Source organism: Artemia sp. Qi Xiang Cuo, chromosome 3 (genome assembly GCF_049724085.1).
Source record: "Artemia sp. Qi Xiang Cuo chromosome 3, ASM4972408v1, whole genome shotgun sequence".
NCBI lineage: Eukaryota > Metazoa > Arthropoda > Branchiopoda > Anostraca > Artemiidae > Artemia > Artemia sp. Qi Xiang Cuo.
Genome location: NC_142796.1, coordinates 30,893,054 through 30,919,673, shown reverse-complemented (window position 1 = coordinate 30,919,673; position 26,620 = coordinate 30,893,054). Strand labels below are relative to the sequence as shown.

At 37.9% G+C, this 26,620-nt stretch overlaps 2 protein-coding genes across 2 annotated transcripts; both read right to left on the bottom strand.

Moving 5' to 3' along the window:
• Window positions 1-98: 98 nt before the first annotated feature.
• LOC148953997 (uncharacterized) lies at window positions 99-21,488 on the bottom strand. The gene is made up of 3 exons (XM_089086070.1): window positions 21,342-21,488; window positions 2,643-2,754; window positions 99-184 (listed from the first exon to the last, which is right to left on the bottom strand). The coding sequence occupies exons 1-3, from the start codon at window positions 21,486-21,488 to the stop codon at window positions 99-101; spliced, it is 345 nt and encodes a 114-aa protein (XP_088942196.1).
• Window positions 21,489-22,715: 1,227 nt separating this feature from the next.
• Window positions 22,716-23,264, bottom strand: LOC148953996 (uncharacterized). The gene has a single exon (XM_089086068.1). The coding sequence runs from the start codon at window positions 23,262-23,264 to the stop codon at window positions 22,716-22,718; it is 549 nt and encodes a 182-aa protein (XP_088942194.1).
• Between the last annotated feature and the right edge of the window lie 3,356 nt (window positions 23,265-26,620).

The window sequence follows — 26,620 nt, the reverse complement described above, 5'->3', positions numbered from 1 at the left end:
AATACCACTATAAACTTTACTTCTATTAGTTGAGGAGATAGTTGCAACCAGGGTAGCAGCACAACCAAAAACAAATCCACGGCGATCACTAAGTCAAATCAATAAATCAATTCGTTACCACAGACACTTGAACTTCGATCCTCCTTCTCCAGAGGAGAGTCCCACAGACGTTGTGCTGCAGTAACTGTGAATTGTGGATGTGTTATCATGTTTGACGTTACAATCTGTCTGGTGTGACCCACATGGGTTATTTTTCTATTGTGTCTTATAGTAGAAACTTTTAACCTTAAATCTAATATTTGCAATTCCTGAATCACCTTAAATGGTGACTCCATCACTTGACAGTTTTTTTTTCGAAACACTTACGCGAATTTTCAGTTACTATGAGCTAGAGCTCGTTCTTCACCTAGTTGCAGCAGATGCTGTAACTATGATAATTGCTTACTCCTTTTCGTTAACCACACCCAAAATCACTCCTTAATAAAATTCCAATAAATTGGTTCTGAAAATATTTTACAATTAAGACTTTTACATTTATTTTAGACACAAACCTTCTGCTGAACTTATAATGATACAACCATGACTATATATCAGACACAGGTAGAAGCTTTCAGTTTCTTCTTAGCTGGTTATAGTAAGGAATGAACCCAAGTTGCAACTGACCATCATGTAATCAAACTATAGCATCATTCATGGTTGTACTATACGAATATGACATCATTTATAATCTTGTACACAAAGATGCAGTTTCCTGTCGAAAAATTGATTACATTTTTAACATTATGCTTTTTTAAATACAAAAACACTTAATGTAGCGATTTCCTTTGAAACGAGCCATTAAACAGCTCTCTATAATGTTCCAGTGCTGTGATAGCAGTAGAGAAAAAAATAAAAAGGAAAAGAACATCAGTGTTATCCATACAAAAAAGTGATTTTCCTTGTTGTTCAAGTCATGAAACTATGAGTTCCTTGAATAGGGTTTTTGGCCATGGAGATCCCAATAGTGTTCTTTTTGTTTCAATTTGATACAATTTTACATAATAGGGATTCAGGCTATTTTTCGAAATTTCCATAATTTGGCTTTTGGAGATCCCGATAGTGTTCTTTTTGCTTCAATTTGATACAATTTTACATAATAGGAATTCAGGCTATTTTTCGAAATTTCCATAATTTGGCTTTTCAAATAGCATTTTACTAATAAGGCTAGTTGAGATAATAGAACAATTTCCTGCATCAGCTATAAATTGTAATTTTTTCTCACTTGTCAGTTTTTTTTATACAACTTGTTTTTGTTTTGTTTTTTTAGGTTACTATGGGCTGTGGTTCTTCCTTTACTGGGTTCAATAATTTCAATTATTTATTATGTTAATTTATTATTTAGATTATTTAATTATAATTAATTATTTTAATAGTTATTGTTTAATTTTTTCTATGAATTAATTAATAGTTTATTAAATATTTTCATTTATTATTTGTGCCCTCTATTTTATTTTAATAAAACGAAATTTCAAAAGTACAAAATGATTATAACTGTTACGTTATTTATTTGAAATTATGCACCCCTAACATTTCTATGCCCAGGGCAAGTGCCCCCTCTGTCCCTTCCCTAAAACAGCCTCTGGTTGCCTGACCCTGATGTTTCAACAAATAAAATTCCTGTTTTTAAAACAGCTTTGGTTTGGGACCTTATTTTACAAAAGACAGCATACTTAACCATAATATCTATGGTCCTAGTACGGTATATTGGTTCCTTGTTCATTGTGAGGTACCTATATTGGTCATGTAATATGATAAACATATGAAATATGTTATTTAAATGGTTTATGTTATTTATGGTGCCATTCAATATCCAGACATCAGATCCTTGTTTTTAATCTTTCTGTTTATTGTGAAGTTCTTTTATATTGTTTCCAGAAATATAGTTCACTTTTTGTCATTTTGTAATGTGACAGTTCTATGGAACTGTAGCATCTATGGTTTTGGTACCTATGGAACGTTTCATTTAAGCTACCAACCTATACCCAGACATTCAGTTCTTCTTTATTGTCTTTTTTTTGTTATTGTGATCAGGGCTGAATTTAAGGCTTTGACGCTTCTAGGCCCAAGTGTTTTTGCTGCTCCTTTTTGTGAGATTTTCAGGGAAATCCCCAAAAATTCAGGGATAGTGGAAGCACCGAACAGAACGCAATTGATGAGCCAAAAGTGAAAGAGAGAAGTGACACCGAACTCTCAACTGCCATTCTTGGGACACATCTGACAGTTCATAAGTGGCCACAAAATTCCTGTATTGTTTTACAATCACTTTTCTGTGAAAAGGCAGCACGCTGGCAGAGTGCACTTGGCACTTTGATGATAAATCACACCAGTCCGGCTTTGTTATGAAAAAAATCCCTCAGTGATAATTTGTTGTGCCCCCTGCTATTGTATGCCCCTAGACCTAGGCCTATTGTTAAAATCCGGGGCTGATTGTGATGTGTGTTTTTTTTTTTTTTTTGCTGTAACCAGAAGTGTTGTCTCTATTTTCTGCTATTTTGTATTGAGATGAGCCTATAGGACTGTAATATCTATCGTTTTGTGATAGATAGATATCACAAACAATAGTACTCTGTTCCTACTCAAAAAATAAATCAGGTGCCACTTACTTTTCCCTCCTTTTCCTAGGTCTTGTTTATCATCTGTGAGCATTGAAAATGGATAACATCTATATTGCTTGACAAACCTGCTAGGCAATGGCTTCATAAAAGGGAATCCAGCCTGAAATATAAATAAAATATATTATCCTGGGTTGTATAACCAGAATCTAAAGGATGAAATATGATATTTCTTGCTCAAAGCAACAAAACATTACAAGCAGAGTAGAAGAGAAAAAAAGGAAGAAAATTAAGGGGAAAAACATACAATGTAAACAAAAGAAAATAAACATAACTTCTAGACAAAGAAAAAGGAACACTAATGACACCAAGTAACCTAACAACAAAAAAATAAACAAGTCATGCAAAAGCAAAAAGCCATTAAATAAAGGTAAAAGTGGCCTATTAAAACTTTACTGAAATTTAGTAATTCTATCATCAGATAGGCTACAACAAAAGAGTCAAAAGTTATTATGGGCCACTCACTCAAGTTTATGCTGTGTAAAACATGAGAACAAACTGGTTTTTTCTTTAGTTTTTTTTCAGCTTAGCACAAGACAAAGACAAGTGACAGAACATATGGGAAATATATAATTTGGGCTATATATCTGCACATGGGGGGAGGGGGGGTACAGTCTTTGGACAGTTTGAAGTTAGAAAACAATTCTTTCATTGAAACAGTCATTGAAAAAAAAATCCCAGTATAAAGTAGGGGGGTCAAAAGCTATTATGGGCCACTCACTCAAGTTTATGCTGTGTAAAACATGAGAACAAACTGGTTTTTTCTTTAGTTTTTTTTTCAGCTTAGCACAAGACAAAGACAGGTGACAGAACATATGGGAAATATATAACTTGGGCTATATATCTGCACATGGGGGGGGGGGGGTACAGTCTTTGGACAGTTTGAAGTTAGAAAACAATTATTTAATTTAAACAGTCATTGAAAAAAAAATCCCAGTATAAAGTAGGGGGAAGTGGTACATACTGAGCATAGGTAGGCCTAAGTGAGCCACTAAGCTTAACTGCCATGCACTGAGTTGAAAAAGGACCCTCAAGCCTTTTGACATAGTTTACAAGATGGCCATTTTTTTGTCCATTTTTGAAGGTATGTTTCTATCTTCGCTTTCCCCCAGGTCTATTTAACCTTTTTGTTATACCCTAGGAAAAATATTTCTTGTATGCACTTCTTCATCTTTCTCTGCTATGGTTTATCCTAGAAGGTTGTTTTCTACCTTGTTTGAATCCTTATTTATCAGAGACCATAAGCAGTGCCATGTTTTACCTATTTTTACAACCAGCTTCAGGCATTTTCACTTTTAAAGAACAGATGGCCTGTGGTACATACTGAGCCACTCAGAAACAGTATATACTGGGTCAGTGGCTCACTATGTAGCATAGGATTTTTGCTCAAGTTTCTTCTAGAAACTGATTTGCTAATCAAAGGACTTTTGTCCTAGGAACTGATCTACAACCAGAAAGAAGTCTCAAAATGCCAAGAGTCCCAAAGGGGCCAGATAGAACAATACAGACAGGATGTAGCGGTATGGCAGGCTGAATCCAAAGAGAATACTAGACTAGCTTTGAATTAGGTCTATGAAGGTATCAGTGTCCAAACGGCAGGAAGTATGTTTGGCATTCCCAGAGCAACGCTTCAGCAGCAGTACAACAAATACAAGAATTTCAGTGATGACCAGAAAGTCTCAGCCAGTCTTGCCAGAATGCATGGATTTGTCACTGTGTTTTCTCCCAATGAAGAAGCTGCTTTGGTCACTTACTTAATCATTGCTTCAAACATGTGCTACGGGCTTACTGAAATACAGGCCAGGAAACTTCCATGTCAGTTTGCATTAGCAAATAAAAAAAAAATGCCCCATGCATGGGTTGACCACGAAAAAGTGGTCAAAGAATGGATGTAAGATAAGATATTTATTTTAAAAAATGACTATCACAAGCCCCATAGAAATAGCACAACAACTAAAAAACTGGCTAAACAATGCTATTAAAACTTTTCAAACTGGTTTTTTGTTGTTTTTGAGAACAAACTGGTTTTTTCAGCACAAGACAAAGACAAGTGACAGAATATATGGGAAATATATAATTTGGGCTATATATTTGCACATGGGGGGGGGGAGGGGAGGGGGTACAGTATTAGGACAGTTTGAAGTCAGAAAACAATTCTTTCATTGAAACAGTCATTGAAAAAAAATCCCAGTAAAAAGTAGGGGTAAGTGGTACATACTGAGCATAGATAAGTGAGCCACTAAGCTTAACTGCCATCCACTGAGTTGAAAAAGGACCCTCAAGCCTTTTGACATAGTTTACAAGATGGCCATTTTTTTGTCCATTTTTGAAGATAGCCTTTGTTTCTATCTTCGTTGTTACCCAGGTCTCTTTAACCTCTTTGTTATAACCTAGGAAAAATATTTCTTGTATGCACTTCTTAATCTTCCTCTGCTATGGTTTATTCTAGAAGGTTGTTTTCTACCTTGTTTGAATCCTTATTTATCAGAGAGCATAAGCAGTGCCATCTTTTACCTATTCTTACAACCAGCTTCAGACAGTTTCACTTTTAAAGAACAGATGGCCTGTGGTACATACTGAGCCACTCAGAAGCAGTACACACTGGGTCAGTGGCTCACTATGTACCATAGGATTTTTGCTCAAGTTTCTTCTAGAAACTGATTTGCTAATCAAAGGACTTTTGTCCTAGGAACTGATCTACAACCAGAAAGAAGTCTCAAAATGCCAAGAGTCCCAAAGGGGCCAGATAGAACAATACAGACAGGATGTAGCGGTATGGCAGGCTGAATCCAAAGAGAATACTAGACTAGCTTTGAATTAGGTCTATGAAGGTATCAGTGTCCAAACGGCAGGAAGTATGTTTGGCATTCCCAGAGCAACGCTTCAGCAGCAGTACAACAAATACAAGAATTTCAGTGATGACCAGAAAGTCTCAGCCAGTCTTGCAAGAATGCATGGATTTGTCACTGTGTTTTCTCCCAATGAAGAAGCTGCTTTGGTCACTTACTTAATCATTGCTTCAAACATGTGCTACGGGCTTACTGAAATACAGGCCAGGAAACTTCCATGTCAGTTTGCATTAGCAAATAAAAAAAAAATGCCCCATGCATGGGTTGACCACGAAAAAGTGGTCAAAGAATGGATGTAAGATAAGATATTTATTTTAAAAAATGACTATCACAAGCCCCATAGAAATAGCACAACAACTAAAAAACTGGCTAAACAATGCTATTAAAACTTTTCAAACTGGTTTTTTGTTGTTTTTGAGAACAAACTGGTTTTTTCAACACAAGACAAAGACAAGTGACAGAATATATGGGAAATATATAATTTGGGCTATATATTTGCACATGGGGGGGGGGGGAGGGGGTACAGTATTAGGACAGTTTGAAGTCAGAAAACAATTCTTTCATTGAAACAGTCATTGAAAAAAAATCCCAGTAAAAAGTAGGGGTAAGTGGTACATACTGAGCATAGATAAGTGAGCCACTAAGCTTAACTGCCATCCACTGAGTTGAAAAAGGACCCTCAAGCCTTTTGACATAGTTTACAAGATGGCCATTTTTTTGTCCATTTTTGAAGATAGCCTATGTTTCTATCTTCGTTGTTACCCAGGTCTCTTTAACCTCTTTGTTATAACCTAGGAAAAATATTTCTTGTATGCACTTCTTAATCTTCCTCTGCTATGGTTTATTCTAGAAGGTTGTTTTTTACCTTGTTTGAATCCTTATTTATCAGAGAGCATAAACAGTGCCATCTATTACCTATTATTACAACCAGCTTCAGGCAGTTTCACTTTTAAAGAACAGATGGCCTGTGGTACATACTGAGCCACTCAGAACCAGTACATACGGGATCAGTGGCTCACTATGTACCATAGGATTTTTTGCTCAAGTTTCTTCAAGAAATTGATTTGCTAATCAAAGGACTTTTGTCCTAGGAACTGATCTACAACCAGAAAGAAGTCTCAAAATGCCAAGAGTCCCAAAGGGGCCAGATAGAACAATACAGACAGGATGTAGCGGTATGGCAGGCTGAATCCAAAGAGAATACTAGACTAGCTTTGAATTAGGTCTATGAAGGTATCAGTGTCCAAACGGCAGGAAGTATGTTTGGCATTCCCAGAGCAACGCTTCAGCAGCAGTACAACAAATACAAGAATTTCAGTGATGACCAGAAAGTCTCAGCCAGTCTTGCCAGAATGCATGGATTTGTCACTGTGTTTTCTCCCAATGAAGAAGCTGCTTTGGTCACTTACTTAATCATTGCTTCAAACATGTGCTACGGGCTTACTGAAATACAGGCCAGGAAACTTCCATGTCAGTTTGCATTAGCAAATAAAAAAAAAATGCCCCATGCATGGGTTGACCACGAAAAAGTGGTCAAAGAATGGATGTAAGATAAGATATTTATTTTAAAAAATGACTATCACAAGCCCCATAGAAATAGCACAACAACTAAAAAACTGGCTAAACAATGCTATTAAAACTTTTCAAACTGGTTTTTTGTTGTTTTTGAGAACAAACTGGTTTTTTCAGCACAAGACAAAGACAAGTGACAGAATATATGGGAAATATATAATTTGGGCTATATATTTGCACATGGGGGGGGGGAGGGGGTACAGTATTAGGACAGTTTGAAGTCAGAAAACAATTCTTTCATTGAAACAGTCATTGAAAAAAAATCCCAGTAAAAAGTAGGGGTAAGTGGTACATACTGAGCATAGATAAGTGAGCCACTAAGCTTAACTGCCATCCACTGAGTTGAAAAAGGACCCTCAAGCCTTTTGACATAGTTTACAAGATGGCCATTTTTTTGTCCATTTTTGAAGATAGCCTATGTTTCTATCTTCGTTGTTACCCAGGTCTCTTTAACCTCTTTGTTATAACCTAGGAAAAATATTTCTTGTATGCACTTCTTAATCTTCCTCTGCTATGGTTTATTCTAGAAGGTTGTTTTCTACCTTGTTTGAATCCTTATTTATCAGAGAGCATAAACAGTGCCATCTTTTACCTATTATTACAACCAGCTTCAGGCAGTTTCACTTTTAAAGAACAGATGGCCTGTGGTACATACTGAGCCACTCAGAACCAGTACACACTGGGTCAGTGGCTCACTATGTACCATAGGATTTTTTGCTCAAGTTTCTTCAAGAAAATGATTTGCTAATCAAAGTACTTTTGTTCTAGGAACTGGTCTACAACCAGAAACAAGTCTCAAAATGCCAAGAGTCCCAAAGGGGCCAGATAGAACAGTACAGACAGGATGCAGCTGTATGGCAGACTGAATCCAAAGAGAATACTAGACTAACTTTGAATAAGGTCTGTGAAGGTATCAGTGTCCAAACGGTTGGAAGTATGTTTGGCATTCCCAGAGCAACGCTTCAGCAGCAGTACAACCAATACAAGAATTTCAGTGATGACTAGAAAGTCTCAGCCAGTCTTGCCAGAAAGCATGGATTTGTCACTGTGTTTTCTCCCAATGAAGAAGCTGCTTTGGTCACTTACTTAATCATTGCTTCAAACATGTGCTACGGGCTTACTGAAATACAGGCCAGGAAACTTGCATATCAGTTTGCATTAGCAAATAATAAAAAAATGCCCCAGGCATGGGTTGACCACGAAAAAGTGGTTAAAGAATGGCCGAATTTGAATTTCGGGGTCATATAATAAATAAAAAAAACATAGAAATAGCACAACAACTAAAAAACTGGCTAGACAATGCCAAAAACAATATCAGAAAGGCAAAGCCATTCATTAGTCTAAAAAACAAAAAGTGTCAAATGTAAGAAAGTTAAAAAGGCATAAACTAAAACAAAACCAAAAAAAAAAATTGAGATAAAAATAGTGTTAAAATGGTTTAAAATAGAGTACATAAAAAGGGGAGGAAAAAGAAGAACCAAACGGACACAAGCATGGGTATCATCAGTACGAAAAAAAAAAAACAAAAAAAAACAACAAAAACAAAAAAAAACTAGTGGTTTATTTGATCAGGAATGAAGGGGACAAAGGTTTTTTCATATCTGGAGGTTAAACAAAGGATGGGGGACAAGATAGGAACGGGTTCAGAAACAGTACGTGGCAGGCGGTGTCTGGATGGGGAGTGTCTTTTGGGGAAAATGTTTTCCGAGCGAGGGTTTATTATTGCATTTTTTGCAAAACGGAGGCACAGTGTTCCTCTCCTGTGCTGAAGAGTTTCCAGCTTGGCCATTTTTAGAAGGAGTGAATATGGTACCAAAGTTTCTTTAAAAATTATTCTTAGGGCTCCTTTTTGAATAGATTCAATTTTATCTGATTCATCACGGGAGATGCCAGGATGCTAAACTGGACAAGCATATTCAAGATGCAGGCGGACAAAGGAAGTATAAATCCTTAAAGAATGGGATGGGGGGACGTTAAATTTATTCAAGAGCTTAAGGAGAGACATGGACGCATTAGCTCTACGACAATATCTTTCACGTAGATATCCCACTTTAAATTAGAGGAAATTGTAACCCAAAGTAATTTAAAGGAAGACACAGAAATATCTTGAGGGATAGGGTCAAGGAAGGCGGGAGTAGATTTCAAGAAATTTATCGTCATTATATTTGATTTAGTGGAATTTATTCTCATATTTAGGTTCTTAGCTTCATCCAAAATGTGGGTTAGAATTTCAAGGGGGTCACTTTTAATATTCCTGTGACATACTTTGAGGATCGACAAGTCATCCACGTATTTCCACCTTTGGGGGAATTCCTTACCAATATGGTTAATCATGACTAGAAATAAAAGTGGTCCCAATAAGGTTCCTTGAGGAATTCCACAATATATAGGGAGGGGGTTAGAGAAAATATTTTTGTATTTAACAACTTGAGATCTATTTGAAAGAAACGATATAACAATTTTTACTAACAGAGGATCAAGTTTAAAGTTAACCAGTAGTGAACGAATTAGGGTGGTGTGGTCCACCAGGTCAAACGCTTTTTGGAAATCAACTAAGACAAGGTTCAGCCAAAAATTTGGTTTATCAAGGTTACTTACGATGGTATGCATTAAGTGCACAAGGTAATGGGTGGTGGAAGTTTTTTTTAAGTTACCGAACTGCCGGGTGTCAATACGCGGACAAATTCTATCCTTAAGCCAGTCACAGAGGAAACGTTCATGAAGTTTGGAAAAAACAGAAGTGAGTGTAATGGGGCGAAAGTCAGACTGGTCCATTTTTTTGGGATAGGTCTTATAAAACCTTGTATCCAGCAACTTGGGAATTTACCAAATTTTGTGATGTGGTTGAAAATATTTGATAAAGGCTCAGCAATTTTGTCCGAAAAGGCTTTAATTAAGTAAACTGGGATGTCCAAGGGACAAATACTTGATTTTCTGAGCTTAAGAATTTTATTTATAGCATCAGAGGGAGAAATAAAGGGGAAGGAAGTATTGGGAGGAATAGTTGGACTTGAGCCAGTGGAAGGGGGGAGACTTTCCACGATGGAAGCAAGGTACAAATTCAAATCGTTGGCAGTCTTATTAGGGGGTTCAGGGGGATGAAAATCAATTTCGGAAGGACTTTTTCCGCATGTTTCTTTAATTTTTCTGTACCATTGCTTGGGCTTGTTATAATATAGATCTTTGACTTTACTATTATAATAATTAGAAGCCGCTTTTCTTAATTTTATCTTTAGGAACTTCCTTAGACTATTAGCCTCAGTAATACAACCTGCTTTGAAAAAATTGATTTTTTTTCTTTTAAGTTTTTTAAAAGACTCTGTAACATAAGGCTTATCTGTAGAACACGCTTTAAATTTTTTCTCAGGGAAGTGGAATTCATAAATACTCCTCAATAAATTTTGGAGGGACAAAGCCAGGTAGTCAACGTCATTTGTTTGATACACAGTGGACCAATTTTCAGTAGTAGTCCAGGAGCCAAAATTGAAAAGTCCTGAGTCAGTGAGAGGTCTATAAGCGGTTTCAGTTATAGAAAACGACTGTTTAACTTTAGCCAGCGGAGATAGGAAAAGGCTAAAGTGGTAACTACCCCCAAGAGGGGGCAGAGTGGAGACGGGTTTGTAAAACTTCGAAAGATTAGTCAAATTAAATCAAGAGTAGTATTGCCTTTTGTAGTAGGGACATTAACGACCTGTTTTAAATTACAAGCGTTACATGTAGAATCAAGTCTCATATCGTTTGCGTCACCCATCAGGAAAATTCCTGCATTTGGGTATTTTGATAGTACAAAGTCAGTACTTGCATGTAATTTCTCGATAAAATTTATTTTGTCAGCGGATTTCTGATTAGGGGAGTAATAAAAACAGCACAGGACAATTAAGTTAAAAGGACGCGGCAAGACTTTAGGTCGGACACACACCCACATAACTTCACCAAAGGGAGTAAGACACGGAATTGGGATTTCACTTGGGTATAAATCCTTACGGACAAAGAACAGAATTCCGCCATCTTTCTTACCCAAAGGGTGGTTTTCTGGTCTGAGTTTAATAAATTGAGAAAAATTGTTAATCTTTAACATGTGCAAATTTTGAGCTTGAACTTCAGTAATAGCGATTACATCTAATCTATATATTTTAGAAAGGGTGTCTTATTCATTAAGTTTTCTAAGTTAAGGCTTTCAGCGTTGCTCAACAAAAGTTTAGGGAACCGAAAGCGACTAGTGAAGGTACCGTTTTTACACTTTACTTTTTTTATATCACAGATGGGGTCTGGGGTTCTAGTGGAATTCCTGACGGGGACTAAACTTGGATAGTGAGAACAAGGACAGGGGGATCAAATCCATCTTTTTCAAATAGGATTTCATTTAATTGAGCAGGTACTAGCAGAGACTCTAAACAGCGGTAACTATTTGAAGTTTTAGAAACTCTGCATGGAGGTGTTACAAGTGGATTGTTCGGCCTGCTTACTCTTAAACCAGAGTCATACTGGTAGGGTAGCCAGGGGGGATAAAATGCAAGGGAAGGGAGAAAGGTTTCCTGGTGATCTGGGAATAAGTCAAATTGGGGGTGTTCTTTATATGGGAGGGGTGGGGGGGGGGCAAGATTATGCTGAGGGAGAGAAGTACAATGGGGGGTGTCTGAGAGAGGAGGGGTTGGGTTTGTTTCGGCAAATAACGGGGAGTCCAGAACCGGCCAGTAACTTCTTGGACGCACGGAGAAGAACGGAGTCGAAAGGAAGTGGATTTTTGGGAGGAATATGAGTGAGGGGGGTTTAGGGATGGTCCAAATTGAGTGAAGTGATTGTGGGGGTTGGACTGACTGGGCACGCGTAAGTACTTGGGGCGGAGGATTGTTCGAGGGATGGATTCCTGAGGTATATCTGTATCGAGTATGCAAGGGGATAAGACTGAAAATCGAATGGAACACGAACTAGGGGAGTGGGGGGGCGGGGGGTCGTGAATACTCTCGGCGTCGCTCTAAAAAACGTTGGGTTTTGAACCTGCGCACCAATCCTGAAGATGCATGAGCACAAGTACACGACTTTTCAATATAAGATAAAACAGAACACAGATCAACATGGTCAAAAATACACATATCAGACACACAAACTCCCGAAATAAAATGAAGAAAAATACGTAGAAACTTGCATTGTTTGCAAAACTTGCAGAAACCACTATCAAAATGCTTGCAGATCACATTTTCCTTTCTGCTTATTTTTATATTTATTTCCCTTTTATCCATCACCTTCGTAATTTTTAAAAAAAAAATAACAATGTCATCATCTGGTAATGACTTCTCCATAACCTTATTAATCCCTTTGTTTAGTTTATTATTATCTAATAATTTGTGTAAAAAACTAGAAGTCACTGGACTATTTCCGAACTCAAGGGCGTCATCAGTAATTATAGTACACGTTGGTATTTGTTTGCTGCTCTCTTGGGATACTTTGCAATTAATGGTGGATTTGCTGAACTCTGATCCCCAAGTGTAGTTATAATTGGTTCATTGTTTTTTCAGTCCTCTTGTAATTTGGTGATTTTCGATTTAAGGGTCACTTGATTGTTTTCTAGATGGTAGAGTTCATCTTCCATAAGGAGGTGGTGGGAATTATGGGAGTTGATATTTTCACTTGATTTTTTAATTTCAAGATCGCGTTCATGGGATATATCGTTACCAATTTTTTGGTCATTGAGAAGAATTTCAACTTGTTTTTTTCAAATCTTCAATGGCTATTTCATGCTCTGAATTCTTCTCTAACTGGGAATTGTATTTGGGTCGGAAATGAGCCAGCTGTTTGATATGTTTAACATAGTCAACACAAGGGGGGACTTGGGACGCTTGATTTTTTAAACTGATTTTGGGGTTCTAGGTTTTGTGGCAGACTTGGGTGTAGAGCGTGGTTTAGAGCCAGGGGGTAGAGAAAGAGAAAGTCGTGTTAAAGGTGGTTCAGGGTCATCATTCAAAGAACGGGGGGACTGGCAGTTTAAACATAACCACTCACTACATTGTTTTCTCTCCTCAATAGAAATGCCTGCACACTTTGGATGAAACCACTGTTGACACTGACTGCACTGCACTATTCCACTAGCAGCACAAAGTCTGCACTCAGGGCATGTGAATTTCATGGGCCTTGACATAATAGTGAAACAATAAATCCAGTTAATATGTGTGGTTTCATATCTCGGAATCCTACTTTATCACTGAGGAAACCAGAAACAACCAGCCTCAGTCAAGCAACCAGCTTCAATCCTCACAATGTGATGCAGTTTTTCAACAACCTGTGCACTGAGCTTGAAAAAAACTGCTTTGATGCATCTGATATTTACAACACGGACAAAACAGGTGTGACAACAGTTCACAAGCACCAAAAGGTCCATGTCGAGAAAGGAAGAAAAATAGTAGGTAAAGTCACTTCAGCAGAAAGAGGAACTCTAGTGACGATGATTGGAACAGTTGCTGCTACTGGACATTTCTTGCCTCTATACTTGATCTTTCCCAGAAAGAAATTTCAGCCACATATGCTGAATAGAAGCTGAATGGGTATCCCAAGAACTGTTTTGCAACTACTTGCAACATTTAAATGCTTCAACTGAGCAGAAAAAGCTGCTCATACTAGACAATCACAAATCCCATATCTCCATAAATGCACTGGAATTTGCCAAGAAGAATGGCATAGTCCTACTGACTATTCCCCCACACTGCAGCCACAGGCTACAACCCCTTGATGTCAGTGTCTATTTCTCATTCAAGGCCCAGTATAGCAGGGCAATGGATAATTGTATGTTGAGCAATCTGGGAAAACCAGCTTGATCTACAATAGTGCTTGACTAGTTGGTTCAGCCTTTCCACTCGCATTTACCCCTTCAAACATCTAGAGTGGGTTTACTAGATCAGACATTTGGCCTTACAGCCCAGGCACATTTACAGAACAAGATTTCCTGTGCTCATATCTCACAGACAGACGCAAAAGTGAGGAGAACAGATCAAGCAGTACCGCAAATCATGACACAGTAGCTGTGGACTCTCACCCAAAGGCTAACAGCACAGGTGTGAGTACCAGCCCTCCACTTCAAAGACCAAGTATGACCAACAATATAAGACAGATGCACATACCCTCATCTTCCATCACCTTCAGTCCAGAACAGGTGAGGCCTTTTGCTAAAGCTGCTCCTAGGAAGCAGTCTCTCAGAGGTAGGAAGCAAGGCTCATCCAAAATCTTGACTGATATACCTGTAAAGTAACAAATCAAATCAGAGGAAGTAGCAGGAACCAGCAGAAAGGGGAAAGCTGCAAAGCCAAGGGGAGTGCAACAGAAAGCAGCAAAGCAGGTTTTACAGTTTGACAAGGACAGTGATGGAAGCCTTTCACTCTATGATGACAGTGATGATTCATTGCTTCACATTGGACAGGAGGAAGAAGACAAGCTATGTCCAGATAATGGACTTTTTGGCACAATTATAGTTGGCAATTTTGTGAAAATTTTTATGAAGGCAAATACTTCCCTGGAGTGGTTTGGGTAAAGAACAGACTCTGCTCAAGTTGGTGTGCTAAGCATGGCAGGAGTGAATAGGTGGAAGTGGCCCAAAAAAGAAGACCCCATTGTGTATCCCCATGAAGATATTCTGAAGAAGATTTCAAACCCGATCCCAGCAAAAGGGACAGCTTCAAGGGCATCTTCTTTCTTTAATTTTGAGGATTGGTAAACATCTGTAGTTTTCACTTCTTGCCAAACACTTTTTTTTTATAGCATAGCATTTTAGTTTTCTTACTTTTCTAGCACTTTAACATTATAAGCAAATGACTGTCATCTGTTTCATTTTTTAGAAGTTTTGTTTACCTTTGCACCATTTTAACACAACAAACAAATGATTTTTTATGTGAAAGTCTTCAAGCGGCCCAGTATGTACCATAGGATGGCTCACTATGCACCAACCCAGTCCATACTGGGCCAGTTGGTAAATAGTGATCCACTGAGATTTTTCCCTAGATGGAGCCAGTAATATAATCTGCAAAAAAAAACAAAAAAAACCTACTTGTTATGTGCTATGTTATGATGCAAGAGAAGTAACAAAACACCCAACAGGTAGCAAGAAAATTCATTTTTCCAAAATCCAGCTCAGTATGGACCACTCCCCCCTAAATGTAATGTTTCATTTAAGTGTTTTTTCCAAGTGTTAGGTGTTATTTTCAATGACTGTTTTTCGAAGCGTTAAGTACTATTATTAGGTTAATGTGGTATTTCATTTAAGTGTTTTTTGATGATTGCTGATCAAAGTTTATGTTATTTGTGCCTTTAATTTATGTTATTTTACTGGGGTATAAATATTAATGGGGGGGGGGGGGCATATTCATGACTGTATATTTGGATTTAAAATACACTCATCTATCTATCTAATATGCAGAATAATTGTACCAAACATATTTGGCATGCACTCCCCATATGATTTACTCCCCCCCTAATATGCAAACCTACAGCCCAAATTTATTTCTAAAGTAACAAAATCACTAACAAAAAACCAGTCTGTTCTTGAATTTCACACAGCATAAACTTGAGTGAGTGGTGGATAATACACAAGTACCAAAATTCCTTCCCCTATGGAATTAAAAAAAAAAATACAACTCAATTTTTAAAAATTAAATTTTTTTAAAAAAAATACAACTCAAATAAAATTCTCGAATTTGGAAAGCCTCATTTTCCATTTGGGGGGGGGGGGTATTTCCCAAGGGGGGTGTTTTTTTTGGGGGGGGGGTAGTTGCCTAGAACCGAGGTTTTATGTTCACCAACAATGTTGACAAAAATTATAGATCTATACACAATAGAGTGATCTGGACTATCAGTGTCAATAAATGCTGTTATAGGGCTAATCTGTTTCATTCTACTGTTCAATCTTTCTTGGGCATTTAAAAGCATGAAAAAAGAAAAATGGTGTATAAAGCTGCAATTAAAATAAAACAATTCATTCATAATCCCTTTGACTTGAATGGCTTTGCCAGGAATGAGATTAGCCAAGTACCTTCTCCTCTTCCCTCAACAACTGGAACAGTAGGAGTCAAAGCACAATTTACATCAACTACATGCAATGTTTTTGAAAAAAATTATACAGTTTTGTTTTGCCATTAGAGTAACATATTCAGTAGTTGACCAGCTAATTCCCTCTTTAAGAGCTAAATCATTGTAAAATCTCTATCATACTCCTTAGAAAGTGGGTTGTTTCACCATTTGATGTTTCAAAATCTTCTTAACAAGTATGTGATTAGCTTGAATATTTTACCTTATACAGCACTCACAATTTCAAATATACTGATAGACAACAGTGGAGCCTAATCTTTGACACACAATCTTGAAGTTATATAAATACATCCTAATCATAGACACAGTCAGCCTTGGATGAATTTAATCTCAGACAAGTGAATTGTAAAAGAGAATAATTGTATTTAAGTAGACTAGAGTGTAGAAGTAACTTTTGTGTAAATTCAAATGTTTAAAAACCAGATGTTTTCCAAGATAGTAGTCAGCTAATCCCAACTGACCTAGTCCTAACAATCCGTCAATCTAACCCTATACAAATAATGGCCTAGATTAAGAGCATGTAGTCTATGTATATGAAAGATACATTTTAATCAGAATATCTGGCCAAGATTTGGCACTGGCCAAGTACTGGTGGTCTTACTCTAAGATACTTGCCAATATATATTGTGCTTTCTTTTTAAATATGACTGAGTCAAATACTACCAACAAAGCTTTCAACCTGATCAAATGTTATCACTATAAGTATGAAGTAGGACTGGCTGCAGAATCAAGAATACCTTAAATTGCAGCTAGGAGCAATCTAAGGATTTCTCCTTGTAGAGCTCCAGAATGATGACTAGTTGTATGCAAGAATCACTGGGGACCAGGTGCTGCTCTATCTTTGATAGCATCCCAATTGAATTTACACTCTTTGAGCCACTCATCATCTAGCCTTTGTTTAAAAACATCAACAGATTCAGCAGTAACAGTTTCATTAGATACTTTGTTCCAATTGTTGACAATATGTGTTGAGAAGAATTGAGTACAGACTCTAGATGTTGTAGACTAGTTGACAAGTTTCAGTTGATGACCTTTAGTTCTTGAATTGGTACTAACAGTAGGGAATAATGCTGGGAGAATGTTAACCCTCAACAACTTAAAGGCTAAAATGGCATCCCTTCTATTTCTCCTGTATACAAGTGTAGGGAGATTCAACTTTGATAGTCTTACTGGACAGGAAAGCTCTTGCATGCCAGATATCATTTTAATGGCACGTCTCTGCACATCTTCAAGAACTTTTATATTTTTTTAAAAATATGGAGAGGCAACTGATATTCCAACTTCAAGCTTAGGATGCACAAGTCCCTTATAAAGAAGACTGATGACTTTAAAAGAACGAGTGGAGATGGTACGCTTAATCAAACCCGAGGTTGAACTAGCCCCAGCAGGAGACCTCTTAGCATGTGTGCTGAATTTTAATTCATTGTCAATAGTGACACCAAGATCTTGCTCATTATTTACAGAGGAGAGTGGGTGCCCTAAGAAAAAATAAGAGCAGCATGGGTTCTGATTGCCTAAGTGAATGATATGGCACTTGGGAACATTAAATTCAAGAAGCCAGGCCTCAGCCCATTGACCCAGCAGTTGAAGATTATTTTATAGCAGGGCATGATCTTCACAGAACAAGGCTGATCCAAGAAGCTTCAGGTCATCTGCATAAAGAGTTGAATTACTGCTGATAATGGAAGGAACATCATTGATGAATACATTAAATAAAGTAGGACCCAAGACACTTCTCTGAGGAACTCCACTCAGAACACACATTGAGGAAGAAAGAATACAATCTCCAGAGTCATCAAACAACTGAACACATTGGTTTCGCAAATAAAGAAAATCAAGGGTCCAGAGCAGGGATTTCTCTTTGAGCTTAACTGCACAGAATTTCATTGCAAGTCGATTGTGACACATTTTGTCAAAAGCTTTAGAAAAGTCAAGCAGAATCATGTCAGCAGGAACCCCAACATCAAGCAACTTGGTGATATGATCATATGTTTCAAGGAGATTGGTGTCAACAGATCTTCCAGAACGAAAGCCATGTTGATTGACGAAAGCCAGATTTATCCAGTTTTTTTTTACAAATTTCAAATTCATTTAATTCAAAAACAAGACATAGCTCTTGTGGGCAAAGCCCAAATATGATGTCTCTTAGTCATAATTAGCAAAATAAAGTTGTCTGATAAAACTTTGTCAGGATAAAATAAACTAAAGAATAAAAACACTAGAGATCATTGTCATATTTCACAAAGCTTGGCACAAAGCTTTTACTGTAGCGCATGGTGTTAAAGTGGACTGGGGTCAGTTTTGGAGCCTTCTCAGCCACTTCCCTGGGGGACAAGATCTTATAGGGACAAAAGGTGTGGGAAGGAATGATTGGTAGATCAGATGTTTGAGGAGGGAGGAGCCAAATCTTTGGCATAATTTTTCTCAGCAGGATAAGGGATTCAAGTTTAAATTCTTTGAGCTAAAAGGAGTAAGGTAGAGGGGAACCGCCATAAATGATTTGCAGTGATCTCTTCTGAACTTGTTCTATTTTATCAGTTTCATCTAGCGTAAGGGCAAAGTGCCAAACCAGACAAGCTTATTCAACTCAGGGGCAGATGTAAGTACAAAATATTAGTTTCAGCTTGTCCTTAGGAACTTGAACTTTTTTCAGTGTTTTTAGCATTTGGATTGCACTGTTAGCTTTTTTTACAATTGTCTTTGTATTCTCCCACCATGAGAGGTCAGAAGAAATCACCACACCAAGTAAAGTTATTTTATGACTTATTAGCTTGGAAGCAACAGGAGGTTCAAAAGACGGTTGAGTATTCCAAAGAAAAGAAAATATCATGACCAAGCAGCTTGAGGGATGTCAGTTCCTTTAGAACCAAAGTATCTGTAATCAGAATTGGTTCCAATATTATGTGATACATCATATACAGGAGGTGTAGGATATACAATACTGGGGTTGAACGAAAAAAGAAGAGAAATATTGATTGAAAATTTCAACTTTCAGTTCAGGATCAGCAAGTGATTTACTATCATGCAGGATATCTGGGATTGTGCGTCTGCTGCTACATTTATGAGTGGCATAACACCAGAAAGATTTAGGGTTAACCTTAACTTCCTCTGCCAGTTTTTCCTCAAACCTTCTCTTCAACACCTTTATTTGGTTTGTTATTTGATTACAAAAGGAATTGAAAACTAGATAATTTTCTGTGGTCTTATTTTTTCTATATCTGTTCCATGCTCTGTGTTTTCTATTGATTAGCTTAGAGAATTTTAGTAGTTAAAAAAGGTAAACTTTTTGCCTGTTTTACCTGAAAAATTCTGGTGCATGACTTTTCAACATTTAGAATTTCTGTTTTTACATTTGACCAACTCTCCTTAATATCATCAGTAATAAGCTTTTTCCAGTTGACTTTGGCAAGTTTTTCAGAGACTATTTTGTAGTTTACATACTTTTGTTGCTTAGAAGAAGGCTGAATGGTAGGTAGACATAACTGAAATAATTACAACATGGTCACTGTTACCAACAGGTGTGGTTATAACATTCTTAATAAGAAGGTTTGGGTTATTGAGTATAACCAGATCAAGAATGTTGGTGACTTGACCTCCCCTGTAACAAGTTGGTTGTGAGATTGTTTGACAGAGGGAATTATCAGAGAGGACAGACAAAAAAAGAGAATCTCTATTACAAAAACCAGATCCATCAATCCAATGGATTTCAGGAAGATTAAAGTCCCCCATAAGGACAAGATTGTCACTAGCAAAATTGGTCATCATGTGAGACAACATGGCAGCCAAATTAGATTCAGACACCCTAGCACAGGGAGCACTGGGGCTTAAACAATACCCACTACAATTGAAGTTCTTTGATTCTGTAATTTAATCTACACAGACTCAATTCCATCAGAATTCAGAGAATTGAATGAGAATAACATCTAGTCCATCTCTTATATAAAGGCACACTCCTTGGTAGCAAATGGGGGAATTCAGATTAGAAAATAGTTGGTAATCATCAATTTTGATTTCATCAGGAGTTAAAACTGACGAGGTCTTTTTTGGTGAAACTTCTGTAATTACAGCAACATCTACTCCTTCAGATTTCATATGAAAGGAAAGTTCAGAAAGCTTATTAGGGAGGCTATCAACATAGAGCTAAGGAATCTCATTCCCTGAGAGGAAGCAGGAACTAAAGGACTGGCAAGGTTGTTGGATACAGCACTATGAAATGACAAAGAAGAAACATCAGGTAAGCAAGTTGTTGCTGAAGAAATAAGAGAAATGTCAACATCAGAAAGGGAACTATTATTATTATGTTCACTACTAGACCATTGAGAGACAGAATTAGGTGATGCAAGTCCATAAATATTTAAACAATTATTAGAGGTAAAAGGAGGCACATACATTAGTGGGACATAGGAGCAGTTGGGTGGATTGCTACAATTGGCAAGTTTTTTTTAATGATTACACCCTTACAAATTACCAAATCTGCCTCTCCCTTAGCTTTTCTGCATTTCAGCTCCTCAACTAGAGCTTTGTGCTTTATGCAATCTTCCTTAGGACTATCTCCATAAAAACTGATTGGTCCTTTTGTTTCAAAGGATTTCCGTATAATTTGCTTTCTAAATTCTGTTGATGGTACAGAGAAGAGAAGAGGAGGGGGGCAGCTACCAGATGTTTGATGGCTATTAGAAAGTCTTTTTACTTGGGCCAGGGGGGGGGGCACCAATGTCAACTCCATAATTGCGCAACAGATAATTGTACAGGAAAACTACATCAACAGTCTGAGGGGGGATAGCATGAGCAACAGTATTAAGACGTCTTTCAAAATGCTGGTGCTCTGAATGTGCTATCTGACAAACATCATATTCAGATAATTGGGCTGACAGAAGTTGAGACAACTTAGACGACACTGTAGATACCACTAGGTCCTGAACTGTTGGAGTAGAGAAAATTGACTGTAATGAATTTTCAATATATGATTGGTACCCTGTTTGCAATATTGCTAACTTGGGCAGAAATGCCACTTTTTATGTCAGTTCTCAGTTGGGAAAGAGTTTTTGTCAACTGACTAGTAGTGGGAAACTCCTGCTTAAGATCTTCCTTAAAAGATTTCAAGGAATTATCCATAACTGATGCTAGCTTATTTATCATAGCTTCCTCACTAGAGGGGGGAGGGTTAACTTTGCAGGCTGGACATGACCAGGAACATTACCTTAAATCGCATGTCCAGCAAGATAAGGTGGCGTTGAACCTCCTGTAGAAATCTTGCTGTAGGTGTTTCAAGGTTATGATTTGACATTCCAGTTCTGCCTCCATTCAGCGTTGGCCCAGTCTTGATCAACTCCTTTCTTGAAGGCATCTAGAGTTTTAGATTGGACGGTGGCTTCAGACAGGCTGTTCCAGAGTGGGACGGAACAGACTGAGAAGAACTGTTGGCACTCTTGCTAGATGAAACAGGGGGCTTGCAGCTTCTTGGTATGTCTTCTTGTGGTAGTTGGGAATGACAGGGAAAAGACATGACTTAATAGGTCATTTTCTAGCAACTTACGAGTTGTTATTACGTCTCCTCTTTTCCTACGGTATACTAAGGTAGGGAGTTTGAGTATGGTGAGACGTTCCTCGTAAGATTTGTCTTGTAATGCAGAGATAAGCTTAGTTGCTCTTCTTTGGACACTCTCAAGTACTTTCACATCCATCTTATAGTACGGAGAGGCTAGGGTCATGCCAAATTCCAGGTGAGGACGGACCATGGCTTTGTAGAGTTTTGTAATCACTCCAAACTTCCTGGTTGTAAATGTTTGCTTCATGAGGCCAAGGGCTTGATTTGCTTTTGCAACTTGAGCTCATGTGTGGCAGTGAAGCTTCAGCTCACTATCAACAATAACAGCCAGGTCCTTCTCCTCACTGACTGCCTCAAGCTGGGCATCTCCTATGTGATATGCTAGTTTTGGATTATTGTGTCCAAGATGTAGAACTTTACATTTTAAGGCATTGAACTGTAGACACCAATCGAATGACTATCTAGACAGTCTGTTCAGATCTTCTTGCATAGTTGACAGATTTAGGTTGTTCTGGGCCAGTCCTAGGAGCTTGCAGTCATCAGCATATAGCATCAAAGGATTATTCAGGTTTGTTGTACAGTCATTGATGTACATGCTGAATAATGTGAGCCCCAGGATGGTGCCCTGTGGCACTCCACTGGTGACTGGTAGCAGTTCAGAATAGACAGCATTGCCATTGCAGTTGTACACCAACACTCTCAGAGTCCCGCCAATTAGAAAGGCTTCTATCCAAGCTACTATATCTTCATGCACTCCATAAGCCTTTAATTCCAAAATTAGTAGTTGGTCTTTAACTTTGTCAAATGCTTTGGCTTGGTCAAGCAATATGACATCCACCAGCTGACCAGTATCCAAGAGTCTAGTCATAAAATCATGACTCAATTAGATTACTATCAATTGAGTGGCTTTTTCGAAAACCATGTTGGCTTTTGCTGGGCAATTGGTTTTTCTCAAGGTGGGAGACCAATTGCATTGTTTATGATGCCCTCAAGTACTTTACATACAACTGATGTGAGACTTATAGGTCAATAGTTACTAGCAAGATCCCTTCTCCCTTTCTTGAGTATTGGCTTGATGTTGGCTTGCTTCCAATCATTTGGAAGTATTTTGGAAGTGAGAGACATCTCAAACATCATAGCAATTGGTTTGGTAAAGTATTCAGCAGTTTCTTCTAACAGTCTTGGGTGTAGGTTATTGGGTCCAGCAGCTTTGTTAGCCTCAAGTTTTTTTAGCCTCTTCTTAACGTCCTCTTTACAAATAATTGGCATGACCATTGGTTCTGGGATTAGTTTTTCTGGTAGAGGAAGAGGTGTGTTGGCTGTGGGTAGGGCAGAGAAATTGGTACAAAAACTGGAATTCAGGAGGTATACTTTTTCTTTTGTACCTGAAGCTTTTCTACCATCCTCTCTCATTAGATCTGGGATATCTTGTCTAGACGGGTTAGCTGCAGAGACATGTTTCCAAAACATCTTTGGGTTCTGTTTTGAGTTAGCTACAATTGCATCTTTGTGGTCCCTCATAACCTTCTGAGTCAAATTTCTTAGTCTGTTTCTACATTTCTTTAAACCTGTCATGGTGGTTATCACATTTTCATTTTACATACTTGGCCCAAGCTCTTTTCTTTTTCTTCATTGCTCTTTTTACTTCTTTTGGCAGGTATGGGAGTGTTTCAGGCAGTAGACACCAATATTCTTGGGTGTTTTTCTTTTCAGCATCTAAGACTGTTACCTTAAACGTTTCCTAACGTTTCCTTAAACGTTTTCAATGTTCCCACTATTGACTATATCCTCCCATTTAATCCTGGATATGTCCTGCCTTATCTGCTCATAGTCCATACAGGATTTCTTTATCATGTTCTCCTTCTTATTGTTTATCTGTATCTCAGTCAAGATACAGGCATGGTCACTGCTTCCGAGAGCAAGATGGTAAAAAATAGAGAGAACTCGTTAAGGATCATTTGTGATAACTAAGTCAAGTAAGGAGGGTTGTTGTTGGTGCCTGAATCGTGTTGGTTGGTCAACAATCTGTATCAGTAGGTTGTCAGAAAGGGTATTTGTTGTGACACAGGATGGGCTACTTTCAGTGGGGTATCCTATTCCTTCAACCCAATCAACATCAGGCATATTAAAATCTCCAAAAAAAAAAAGACAGTTGAGTGCTCATTGGAACTCATTTTGGACACCAGGTCAGATATGGATAGATGCAAAATAAATTGATCAGGGACTGATGGGCTTCAGTAAATTACCCCTATCATATATGATTCAGATCCTACATGGAGTTTAAAACAAACATTTTCAACCCAACTACTAGTGGAATTAATAAGAGGGTAACTCACAGTTTTAGCTTTCAGTTCAGTTCTACAGTATATTGCTACTCCTCTACAACATTCAGAGTTATCCAAATTGCTACACAAGTTGAATCCAGGCATTTGAATGTGAGATTCCACCAGCTTGTGCACTGAGGTTTTTGGGCAAATTTCACAAACACAAATAATGTCCACATTAAGATAAAAAAAAAAGCTTCCAGTTCAGCAAGTTTTGGGGCAAGAGTATGAGAATTTGATTTTTGAATGGTTTTTTGGATTTGTTTATCTTTGTAGCACTGTTGCAAATACCAGGAATTTCATTTTCGGAAATGATTTTGCTTTCATTGTCCAAATTGGCACTTAGAAAAACGTCATTGGTTGATTCCAGTGATTCTGTGCTTTCATAACTTGTTGAGTGCATGGAACTTCCAATGCTCTCTTGCCCCCTATTTACTATTTAGATGAGGCTGTTCCAGATTTAGTGCTCCATCTGTTGTGATTGCACAGGGACTGGTAATCCCAAAGGTGCCCCGTTTTTAAAACAATGACCCCGTTTCTAATTCCTAGATTCCACTTGCCTGCAGCAGCACGTCTTTTTATCTCATCCACTAGTTCCTTTCTTTTCTGGCGGTCCTCTTTGGAGGTATCTGCATAAAAGGCTACGTTGCTTTTTTTGGTGTAAGAGAGCTTAAGAATTTCTGCTTTCTGCTTACTTGAACTAATAGAAAACAATATGGGATCAGGCCTTGCAGCGGCAGGGGTTCTAGAATCTGCAGAGTTTTGAGCTTTTGGTAAGTGTTGAATGTTCATAATGCTGTCCACATCAACCTTGAATTCATTTTGTAGGAATTTTTGTATGAATTGTTCATTGTCTGCTTGAGTTGGTATGCCAAATGCAATAAGGTTCAGGCGTCTGTTATATCTGTCTTGTTCCTGCCTGACAATTTTACAAACATTGGTTTCTAATTTCTCAGCAACAACACAACCTGCTATGTCCGCGGCTTCAGGTACAGACACTTTTGTCTTGACACTCTTGTCGAGATTTTGAATTTTTGCTTTAACAGAGTCCAAAGATGTGCTCATGTCCTGTTTGAGTGAGCCAAACATGTCCTGCATTTTTTCTTGGTGCTCATTCAATGCGGTTTTTAGAAGATCTTGAACACTTTGTTTGGCACTACCAGCCTTACACATGGGGCACACCCATACACTTCCCAGTCTAAAATTCATTTTGGTAAAAATGTCATATTCCACATCTGACATCAAGAGGCACTCAGCGCAGAGCCACTTGTCACATTCATTGCACTGAATGGCTCTAGAGATTTCATCTAATGCACAGCCATCTACTGCACATCTGTCAGAGCCTTTTTTGGGTGTTACTGTTTTTGGCTGTTTAGTGGCAGTTTTTTTACTGTTTTTTGGTGGCATCAGGAGATCAAGGCAACACTGCTGGCAAGGAATTTGCTCAAGAGATGGCGATAAACGGAATTCAGGTAAGTGTTCTTTCTTTCACAAGGATTTTTTCATGAGAACTTGGCAAAACCAGCATTACAAGCTTTAAAGATTTAACGGTAGATGAGACCTGTGGGAAGTGCAACACACAAATAACCTTATCCCAGCAATTTAAGGATGAAAAAATCCTGCTAGTACTGTATGGCCTCTTGATTGTTTGTTGCTGCTCACTTCTGCACAAGCTCTCTCCAAAAAATGCAGCCCAAAATATATTGTCAAAAATGTGCAAAAAATGGCTGGGTCACTGATCTATGGTGGTAATGAAATACAACAATTAGCCAAATTTGGCAACTATGTAACCTCACTTATCCAGAAGAAACAGATGGTTTTGTTTACAACAGATACACTTGTTACAACACAGCAGCAACCTTATAAGACAATTAAAATATATTTTCTTGTGAATTATTATCGCTTCTAATCAGCAGTTGAACTAAACCAATCCTGTTCAACTCATCCTCAGGGCTATACTGTGGTGTTTCTTCTCCCCATAGTACAATGCAGACGGTTTGATATCTTTCTATTTTCCCCTTCTTGTTTTAGTCTTGTCTTTTCTTTGTTTAAAGCTTTTTCCAATAGGCAATGTTTAGAAGTCCTCCAAAAAAAAAGTCCCCCCAGATCCCAAATCAAATTCCAATGAAAGTGTGATTGTGAAAGATACCCATCTTGGCTGGTCAAGCACATTGTCTCAAAGTTCAAATGATAGCTCCAATTCGGAGAATAGGACAATGATAAGTGTAGGGGCTAATGTAACCATAAATGATGATAATGGGTTTCAAGAGGTCCTCTCTAGAAGCTCAAAAAAAAGGAAAAAAATATCCCCAATCAAAAGCATTTCCCCTCTCCCTGCCCAATATCCTCCCTCCAAAAACTTAGGAATTTACCTTAAAATTACTCCCACTACCCCCTTTGAAATAAAAATGATCACTGCAATAAGAGTTGCAATTTTTAAATTGCTAAAATCAATGTTCTCTCTTAATATTCCGTCAACCATGATGGATCTCTGCTGATAGCTGTAGAAGATCAGAAATCAGCAGATACAATAATTAACCTAAAATCCCTTCTGAATACCCCAATTATTGCATCTAATTGGAACCCAAAACAATCACCAACAAAAAT

Excerpts from the sequence above, each read along its gene's own strand:
- LOC148953997 (XM_089086070.1), bottom strand. The coding sequence starts at position 21,488 with ATGCCTTCAAGAAAGGAGTTGATCAAGACTGGGCCAACGCTGAATGGA. Across the intron at positions 2,755-21,341 it reads TGCTGGACATGCGATTTAAG|GCTGGATTCCCTTTTATGAA; the intron begins GTAATGTTCCTG and ends TTTATATTTCAG. Across the intron at positions 185-2,642 it reads CCTAGGAAAAGGAGGGAAAA|TTACTGCAGCACAACGTCTG; the intron begins GTAAGTGGCACC and ends CACAATTCACAG.
- LOC148953996 (XM_089086068.1), bottom strand. The coding sequence starts at position 23,264 with ATGACAGGTTTAAAGAAATGTAGAAACAGACTAAGAAATTTGACTCAG.